Here is a 10,511-nt window from a genome sequence, read left to right as displayed (position 1 = left end):
CTTATTACTATATTAGGTATAGGTATATACCTAACCTAATATTTATGATGCTTATGATATACTATAACGTGTATAACTTACTATTTAAATGAAAAATATTTTTGTTTTGTTAATATATATAGTACTTATAAATGTAGATTATCTAATTTTTGAAAATTGTATTGAAAAGTTCAAAATTGCAAGTACAAAATATTAACTGAAAATAAGTGTAGAATGTTAAAAAAAAATCAGTACCTAATAACTTACTAGATACATAATTTAAAATCATCTCTTCAGTCTCACAAAATAATACAAATGCCTAGAAAATTTCATGAATTGTCTGATAGAAGTAAACGAAGGCGGGCTGATGAAGCTGGGTGCTCTCACTTTTCTTATAGTGCATCTTCATCAGATGTTGAAATAACTGCAGTCTCCCCATCAGCCGATATAAATATCCAAATCCTTCCATTCGTTTCAAATGACCAAATAAATATAAATTCAGATCCTTCTCATAATGATGATTTTCCTAATGATGATGAAGATCATTTTGAAAATATTAACAATGATTTTATTAGTAGTAGTTATAGTAGTTGTAGTAGTAGTGATAAAAGTAGTGATGAATCTATCCATGAACCGTATTTTCAAACCAGCCATGAAAGTGAATCTCCTACTGGCATTAAACATTTTCTTAAAAATTGGGCTATTAAGCTATAGGGCTGTTCGATTATTTTTTTTACCACTCGATTATTAATTTCACGTTTTAATCGATTACTTCGATTAATCGAAAATTAATTGTCATTCCAAAAATCGATTTTTAACGACAGATTAATCGATTTTTTTAATGACTAAATAATCGATTAATCGATTTTATTAATGTCTGATTAACCGATTAATCGATTAATCAATTTTTTTATTCACCGATTAATCGATTTTTTTAATGACTAATTAACCAATTTTTTTTATCATGGATAAATTGATTCCTTAACTTCTACACAATTTTAGACAAGATTTGCAGGATGACTATGACATATTGATGTAGATGTCCACTTACTTTTATAATATTATCCTTAATACATTCCGAATCGTTGAATTCAAAACTTCATATTAGTAATTAGTACAGATGTAAAATTTAAATATGTAATCAGGTAATCTATATTCTATATTATTAGTATGAATTGAGAACATATTTTAAGGATAATCTGAGTCTGAGAATATTTGTAAGTTAAACAAAGCATTTTACAGTGTATAAGAGTAAAATATATAAGAATAAACAATAACTATAACAATATAAATTATAAATTATAAATAATAATAAGTTGTGAATATTCATTGTTATCATGTAATAATTAAATAATGTATAATAATATAATTATTATTTATATTATATGTAACAGCCTCTTTTTTCCATTAAAAATCTAAAAAAATAATTTGCTTAGTACATAGGGTCTAGGCACTAGGCCCTAGGGACATCAATACATTCTGCTACTATGGCTATATTATGAGAATAATTATTAGGTACAGGAATAGCTTATCATAATAAATAAGACTGTTTTTTTTTTCAGTCATTTTGACTTCTTTTAATTCATACATAGAAATATAGAATAGTAATAAAAAATTAAAATATAAAAATTATCTTTATAGTAATATAATAATAAATATTAATAATATTTAATATTAAATAAAAATAATTAAAACTTTCCCTTTAGTCTTTAGAGTGTAAACAAATAAATAACAATAATAATATTTTATAAATTAAAAGGAATTGGAACAAATTTTTTGTTCATCGATAAATATATGAGTTGAGAACAATGATCTTCAGTAAGTGATGCCCTCTGATCAGTAACTATGTTACCTGCACGGCTAAACACTCTCTCTGAGGCCACACTAGTGGCTTGTATACACATTAATTTATTTGCCATTACTTTCAAAAATGGAAACATTGTTCCATTTAGATGCCACCATGTAACTGGACTTTGTTCATAGTCAACTTTCGGTAGATTGAAATATCCATTTATCTCATTTTCTACTTTATCGCCAATAGATAGTTCCTGGATAGAAACAATACAAAACAGCACACATTGTAATAAATAATACATACATTATATTATTATAAAAGAATTTCCTTACCGTATAAGTAGATTCTGTCGATTGTACATCATAACTAGTATCAAAAATTGCAGAGAGCCCAGTTGATTTTAATTTTTTTGGTGGAGACTCTGAACTCAATTCTAATTTTGATACAGAATACTGCCATGTACTTATACATTCTTCTTTTAAAATTGCTTTGAATGATTCTAAATCAATTGAAGTATGTTCAATATCAATTCTGTCCAATTTGAATCGTGGATCCAAGGCAGTACACATTTTTAATGTAACATTATTCCCATAACGATTAGTGAAAACTGTTATCATTGTTTCTAGCATTTTTTTTTTCAAAACTAAGCAAACACTATTTTCTTCGGTAAGCACTTGTTCGTCAACTTCTAATATTTTTTTCAGGATCATGTTAACAACAGGTAATATAGCTGATGCTGTAACATAAGACTCGCCTGCTAAATTATCCGAAATTTTTCGAATTGGATCTAGTGTTGAAATTACTGTTTTGAGAATTTTGACTTGGTGTTCATCGATCATTCTATCTTTAAACACTCCTTTGTTGTACGTTCTTAAAAATGAAGCTAAAGGAAGTTCTTGGGATAAAACTACTTCTATGAGGTCCAATAAAGACCACCATCTAGTCTTTGAGTATGATGGAAACTTCACAGATTTTAGCCCATATCGATGTTGCTCTATAGCCATCTCCTTAACTGCCTTCCAGCTGTATGCGAAAATATTTTGTATTGCCCTAACTTTGGTAATGGAAACTTTAACTTCATCCAACTCAAATATTTTTTTGACCGCTGTGTTAAAACTGTGTCCAAAACAAGGAACATGTGGTATTTTCAGGTTGTCAACAGCTTTCAGTACATTTGCACCATAGTCTGTTGATATGGCGCCAATGCTAGCATCAACATCACAATTGTATTCTAACAATTGTACCTAGCTGAATAGCACTTGCTAGATTGTCTCCCGTATGACTTTCAGATAGCTCTTGACAACCCAAACATATAGAAACTGTAACATAAAAGTAATGCATTAGCAATTAGTACATTTTTAAATAATTTTAACTAAGAAATCTTTACTATTTACCTAGATTAAATTGTTTGTCCAAAAAATGGCAAGTCAATGCCAAAAAAGGCTTATTGGATACTGATGTCCAGCAATCTGTGGTTAATGACAAAAAAATAGTAGTTGATACTATATTTTGTACTATCAACTTTGTTTCTTGATAAAGATCAGGAATTCTTTTGTTGGTAAGGGTACTCCTACTAGGCAAACGGTAACTTGGATTTAAAGCACGAGTATAAGCCTTGAAACCTTCTTTTTCGACTAAATTATAGGGCATCATATCTACAGCAACAAAATATGCAAGAATTTTATCTAGCTTAAGTTTGTTGGACGGTGTCAAAGTAAATGATGTCATCACAGTCTGTTTTGTATGTAGTTTGGTTTTCTCTGTTGTAGTAGAACAATTACCAACTTCATTACAAACATTTACCAATGGTAATGAAAGTGATGAACATAAAGTTGATGTTGATGCATTTAAAATGTCAGTGTCTTGTGAAGTGGTCAAACTGAAAAGAAATATTAGTATTATAAAATATTGCAACTGTGAGGCTAAGAATGCTTAAATAAACTGCTTATAGGTAGTATGAAACAAATGTCTGTGTTAGAAATGTAATAGATTTAGTAAACATAATAAATAAATATAATTATATTATTTAATAACAAACTTTATAAACATAATATACAAATTAGTAATTACTAGGGCAGAGGACTTGTAGCATTTGCATATTAATTGTTTTGCTGCACAGTCACAAAAATAGCAGAGTATTAAACAAATACATTTCATACTTTCACAAAGCTGGTTTTAATATTGTATTGTGCATATAAATGCATATGTTGAGTTTTTTCAGTTTTTAGGGCATATTTCTTCCATTATATACTTTTAGATGCATATTTTAAATAATTTATCATATTATCAATATTTTTTCGTCGACGTTTTTATTTGTTTGTTTATACAACCTCATTATATTACTCTAAATATATAAAATATTAAAATATATAGTATATAAATGACTAGTGTAGTCTTAAAAGTTATAATTTTTATTTGTTTTTATTAGAATATTATGATTTATGTTGTTATTTGGTTGGTAAAACTTTTAATAAATCTATATTAACTTAATTTAAATATGTGGTATTGAATATTGATAATGAATAGTAATTAACACTTCCATTTCAGTAAACTGATTAGAAACAGTTGTTACAACTTACAAGTGTATAAGTATAAGTTATACCATTAAATACATTACCTATTTTTTTCCTTTTGGAAATTTATCATTTTATCGACCAAATTTTGTTCACAATAATATTATCATAAGCATAAATAATAATTTTAATTAGGGCCCCTTCGTTAAAAGTGACACTGGGGCCTCAGTTAACCTAGTTGCGCCACTGTCCTCTGCCCTAGTAATTACTAATAAATAATTTTAAATGTTAAATAATATAAAATGTACATATTTGCTCTTTTTATTATATACCTATCAGATATCTATATTGTTACTCTTTTAATATAGTTTTAATAACATAAAATACATTTTCATTATTTTAATAATTTATTTGTATGTGTATTATTTATTACAATGTGTGCTGTAAGCTGTTTTGTATTCTTTCTATCTAGGAACAAAATACTTACTTGTCAAGCTCAAGCATGTCGGACGGTAGAAGTTCACAATTTTCAGTTCCTCGTTTTTGTTTATCAAGTTCATTATATTTTCCTTTGTGCGATTTTTTGATGTGGTTCCACAAATTTGTAGTGTTTGAACCCGAGTTTGAAAAACTTTTATAACACATATCACAAGTCGCCCTGTATCCACATTCAGATTTAGTGAAAACATTCCACACTAAACTCATCTTCGAAGGAAATCGAGAATAAAACAATAGTCAATAATGACTAAATGGCAAAAGTAGTAATATTTATCTTTTAACTCAATGCACGAATACCGGAATACGATTAAATATTAATACGATTTGCGAATGACAAAATCTTACAGTTATGGTTGGTTTCTTGTTAGCAGAATGCAGACGTAAGATAAGATAGACTGATAGACGCATAGCAGCCATATAAAAGTAAACACAAACACACAAAATGTAAAAAGTGCTAAAAATAGAAATTAATTCGAACCGTCAAAACACGATTAAAGATAAGATTATCTTTAATCGTGATTATAATAGGAAATTCGATTATTAGATTAATCGGAAATTCGATTATTTCGATTATTTGATTAATTGGAAATTCGATTATTTCGATTTTCGATTAATCGGAAATTCGATTATTTCGATTATTTGACGATTAATCGAATTTTATAAAAACCGTATAATAATCGATGGGAAAAAATAATAATCGTTATAATCGATTAATCGAAATAATCGAACAGCCCTAATTAAGCATAATGTAACAGAAGTGTGTCTTTCAGATTTATTAGTTGGCCTAAAAAGTAACGTTGAAGGCCTATCTAAGTTACCGTCTGATGCTAGGACCCTGTTGAAAACAAATATAGTTTTTGAGAAAAGTATTGTGGAACCAGGTAGTTATATTCATTTTGGTTTGGAAATGCAGTTAAAACGTTTAATTTCTAATATTCCATCAGCTAATAATATACAGGACCTTAAACTTTTACTCAATATTGATGGATTACCATTATTCAAAAGTTCAGCCGGTCAAGTGTACCCTATACTAATAGCAATAATGAATGTTCCTCAATTAAAAAATGTAGTGTTTCCTGTAGGTATTTATTATGGTATGCAAAAGCCTAATAATATGTTTAATTTTCTTAATCCATTTATTAATGAGTTGATTGATTTAATGACAAATGGTTTAATAATTGAGCTAGGAAATAAAATATCTGTTAAACTCATTGGTATGTGTTGTGATGCACCTGCTAAAAAAGATTTATTAGGTATTAAAGGGCATGGAGGCTATAATTCTTGCACTAAATGCACAGTTCATGATAGAACAATTGAAAGAAGAAGAACTTTTGCTGACTTGGACTGTCCATTGAGAACTAACGATGATTTTATAAATTGGGTAGATGTTAATTTTAGGCAATTAGATACACCATTGGTAAGAATACCTGATTTTGATTTTGTTAAATCAATTACTCTCGATTTTATGCACCTTGTATGTTTGGGTGTAATGAGAACAATGCTCTTAATTTGGTGCAATGGTGAACTTCCGCACAAACTATCGCGACAACTAATTGATAGAGTTTCAGATTTTATGAAAAACAATCGTAGAAGTTTACCTGTGGAGTTTGTGAGGCAACCTAGGGAATTAAAATATTTATTGCGATTCAAAGCAACAGAATATCGTTCTTTTTTATTATACTTAGGACCAGTTGCTTTAAAAGGAGTTTTGAGTGATGAAAAATATAATAATTTTCTTACATTACATGTAGCAATTTCAATTTTATTGAACCCAAAAAGTTGCCTGAAACCAGATTTAACAGAATACGCCAGAAAGCTTCTTCAACATTTTGTCCAAAACTTTAACAACTTATATGGCGAAATGTTTATTACACACAATTTCCATGGTCTTATTCACTTAACCGATGATGTAGAATACTTTGGTACCATTTTAGACTCAATTACTCTTGATACAATTTCAGCTTTTCCATTTGAAAACTACCTACAAACTACTAAAAAAATGATTAAAGGAAAGAATAAACCCCTTGAACAGATTGGAAAGCGATTAGGTCAGATATTCTCTATCTATTTAGCATTCCCATCCACCGCCGATATATCCGACTTTCCAAAATTTAAAAATGCTCATTCCAATGGGCCTCTGCTTGTTCACTGCAGTGGTTTACAATATTCTACAGTGCTGTTTTCCAATTTTACTATTAAAATCTTACCACCAAATAATTGCTGTGGTACAAAAAAAGGTGATATTATAATAGTCGAAAATATTTGTTATTCTACAGAGCTAAACTGTTATGTTATTGTTGGTAGAACATTTTTAAATAAAAATGATTTCTTCAAAAAACCTTGTAAAAGCTCTTCCTTAGGTATTTTTGAAGTTCAAAAGCAATCTGTTCTCAAATGTTGGCCCATTACTGAAATAATAACAAAGTATGTTTTCTTCAAGTACAAACAAAGTTATATCACTTTTCCACTACTTCATACAGCTTAAATAAATAAATACTACTAATTACATAATATTTAAAATTTACTACTGTCTTTGAATATTTTTAAATGTTATAGAATATATAATAATAATAATAATAATAATAACAAAATAATAACAAAATTGTATTTTGTCATTGAGTAAAGATTGAAACTTAGCTAGTTCAATATTGTCCTTGTCTTATAGTATTTCTTAAACCTTTTCCCTTGTTATGACTGTAATGTTATTTAGTTTATTCAGAATGTGGATATTGATACACTTAACTGATGATGGAGAAAAAGTGCCAGATGTCATTCCAAACACATGGAAAATCGATCAATCAAGCTGCTGGTATCCAAAAAACTTAAAATCAAATGTTATAAATTCCTTAGCTCGGAAGCAAATCATGCCAGACCACAGTGGTGACGACTGGGAATATTGTACTATGCAAATTATAGAGACCAATATAAGTGAGTATATACCATTTAATGTAATATAATATATCAATATAGGTACCTAATATATTATAATGACTTCAAATTATTCTGAAATAAATTAAAAATTACCTTTATTGGATTAAGTTTTTTCTTTCTGGATTTTTAGTTATGTACCTATATAATATAATATATAAATTATAGGTGATTTTCAAATTGGTCTTAAAATTATGGTGAAGTTGGCAAAAAATGCCGAAAATTTACATTCCGATTATGAGCAACGGGGACGAGGAAAAAGAACCAAGTGTTTGTCATCAAAGCGTTTATTTGACAATTTAGATAGTGATTGTTCTGTTGATGAAGACTTTGAAGCATTAAAAAGTAGTAAAAAAAAATCAAAAACACACGACTTATCCGTATCATTTCCTGATTTCCCTTCAATCTTAAAAGGTGATAAAATACAATAATTAGTTTAACTCAGATGACATGATCATAATATTGAGTTATGTAAAGTATATTTATTTATATTATAATTTCTATAGATAATACTAGTGATGACACTCTTCTAAGCACTTCTAATTGTACACCAGCTAATAAAACTTTATTGTCATGTCAAGATATGTATAACAATGAAACTTCAGTGGTATCTACTCCAACATGTAGTTCTACAAGTAAGTCAAAAATGTTAAAATGTTTTTATTATTTGAGTGTTCCTGTAGTTATAATAATATTATTGTTATGTTATATTGTTATATTGTTATATATATTGTTATAATTATATTATTGTTGTTTAATATGACTTAAAATATTTTTTAGGCAATATATCTACATCAAATGCTTATCAATGTAAATTCGCAAAAAAATCACATTCTTGTACTTTCCAAAATGGTATTATTAATGACCAAGGAACCCTGCTACTTGCTATGGCTCATCAATTATATAAATTATCTGGTAAGGATTAAAAAGGTGTTAAATTAACTAGATTGCATATCAATTAAACAATTTTATTTTTATTATAGCTGAAAATAAAAAAATAACTTCAAAGATATTTTACATTAAACAAGAATTAAATTCATTTATTGAGAATAAAAAATCAAGCCATTACAATGAGCATGTACCAACCAGTTCCAGTGCTAATGAAAATATACTTTCACCATTCCCTTTAAAAAATGAAGATGAACTTACGTTAATTGAATCAAAATTAGTGTCTGAAGATTTATCATTCACTAGTAAATTGGTATGTAAATAAAATTTTAAATTATTTGTTGTTATAATTTCAATCAATATTATGATCTCCATATAACCTAATAATTATAACAATTGATATTTACTATATCATTATGTTATACAGGTATATGAAATTATAATTTTTAATAAATATATTTTTATATTTTTAAATAATGTAAAGGGATTAAATTGTCTAGGTATAATATACACAAATGCCGTATAATATTTAATATTCTACATCTACAATATATTATATATATATTATTCAGTATTTAAGTACACTATTACATGTATTATAGACTATAGTACTCATAATGTATTAATTGTATACAAATATTAATTTTCCTTTGACCAATTAAACCCTTAAATTGAATCATTTTTGTAAATCATGTTTGGATTTTTGTATCAAAACAATATTTATCAATTTTTACGGTAAAATATACATTTTTAGTATCATTTTTTAAAATTTATACGTCATTTTATGCATTTTTTTTTGTGCATATTTTATATATTTTTAGATCATCAAGTTCCGGGCCCTACTAATAACATTTCAAAGAAATTAAAATAAATTATTAGTTATTAAAAAGTTTCCCTTCTCTCTATAATAATTATTATGTAATATATAGGATGTATCACGAAGTTCTGACATATGGCCCATATGTTCGCCCATGCTATGTGATAATTTTGTACACAGTACTAGGTACTGAGTTATTATTTGAAGAGTATTCTGAGTTATTTCTATACAGTTGAAATTTTTGATTTTCTAATTATTTCTTTTTAAATTTCAATAGTAAAAAATTAGTACCTAATCCAAAAAAGCAATCAATTCTATATAATGTTTACATTTTTAGTTTACTTTGTGTACTTTGACGTAAAACATCAATATCATCATAAAATAAGATACAAATAAATAAAAATTAATTAATGTTACCTGTATATTATATTTCAGTACTTCAATTAAAGCTCTACAGACTTCTGGAACTATTTCACTGATGGCTTGTTTGGATACTCTAAAAAGGTATTGTAAACTACTATAGTGATCGCCTGTTGCCAAAAAGCGTAAAGTTATAGACAGTCTCTCTTGAACGGTAATTGATTTTCTCATGAATGTGTCCTGTTTGGCGATTTTCGGCCCAATCAAATTAATCAAGTATTCAAAATCAGTTGGTGACACTCTAGTAAAATTTTTGTATTGTCCACTTATAGCTTGAAATTTTAAATCAGTCAATAACACATTTCCACTATGTTCCTCTCTGCTATTAAAAAGTTGGGTCTGCCACCATCTTCTTTGTTTCCTTGTTTTTTTTTTTTTAGTGTGTAATGAATATATATATATGCTGCAGCACTAATTTGCAAATTAGACATTGTTAAAAAAAAGTTAAAATTAAAATTGTTAAAAAACGTACTACCACTGCAGAGAACCACGGTAAACTGAAGTTACACTAAGCAATGTGCTCAATAAATAAATAAGTAAACATGGAACACTACGCAACATAGCAACATCGCAACACCTACACACAAATAATGATATCAAAATATGATAATAATTCAAAAAAAGATTTTAACAAGTCAATTATAACCTTTTGGTAAAATTATATAATATTATA

General features: G+C 27.5%; 1 protein-coding gene and 3 pseudogenes across 1 annotated transcript; 2 read left to right on the top strand and 2 right to left on the bottom strand.

The window, feature by feature from the left end:
• Positions 1–294: 294 nt before the first annotated feature.
• LOC149059645 (uncharacterized) lies at positions 295–7,270 on the top strand (annotated as a pseudogene).
• Positions 1,725–4,992, bottom strand: LOC149059646 (E3 SUMO-protein ligase ZBED1-like; annotated as a pseudogene).
• A 205-nt stretch (positions 7,271–7,475) lies between the features above and the next one.
• Positions 7,476–8,926, top strand: LOC149059644 (uncharacterized). The gene is made up of 5 exons (XM_089225284.1): positions 7,476–7,713; positions 7,882–8,127; positions 8,220–8,348; positions 8,494–8,628; positions 8,697–8,926. Exons 1-5 carry the CDS (start codon positions 7,476–7,478, stop codon positions 8,924–8,926), a joined length of 978 nt encoding a protein of 325 aa, XP_089081410.1.
• An 825-nt stretch (positions 8,927–9,751) lies between these two features.
• LOC149059643 (uncharacterized) lies at positions 9,752–10,269 on the bottom strand (annotated as a pseudogene).
• Positions 10,270–10,511: the final 242 nt, after the last annotated feature.

Source organism: Diuraphis noxia, unplaced genomic scaffold, assembly GCF_037042655.1.
Source record: "Diuraphis noxia isolate RWA-SAM2 unplaced genomic scaffold, SU_Dnox_SAM2 contig0001, whole genome shotgun sequence".
NCBI classification, from domain to species: Eukaryota; Metazoa; Arthropoda; class Insecta; order Hemiptera; family Aphididae; genus Diuraphis; species Diuraphis noxia.
This window is presented reverse-complemented; position numbering and strand designations above follow the sequence as displayed.

Coding starts and splice junctions, on each gene's coding strand:
- LOC149059644 (XM_089225284.1), top strand. CDS start 7,476: ATGACTGTAATGTTATTTAGTTTATTCAGAATGTGGATATTGATACAC. Junction 7,714..7,881: donor AATTATAGAGACCAATATAA/GTGAGTATATAC, acceptor TATAAATTATAG/GTGATTTTCAAATTGGTCTT. Junction 8,128..8,219: donor TTTCCCTTCAATCTTAAAAG/GTGATAAAATAC, acceptor TAATTTCTATAG/ATAATACTAGTGATGACACT.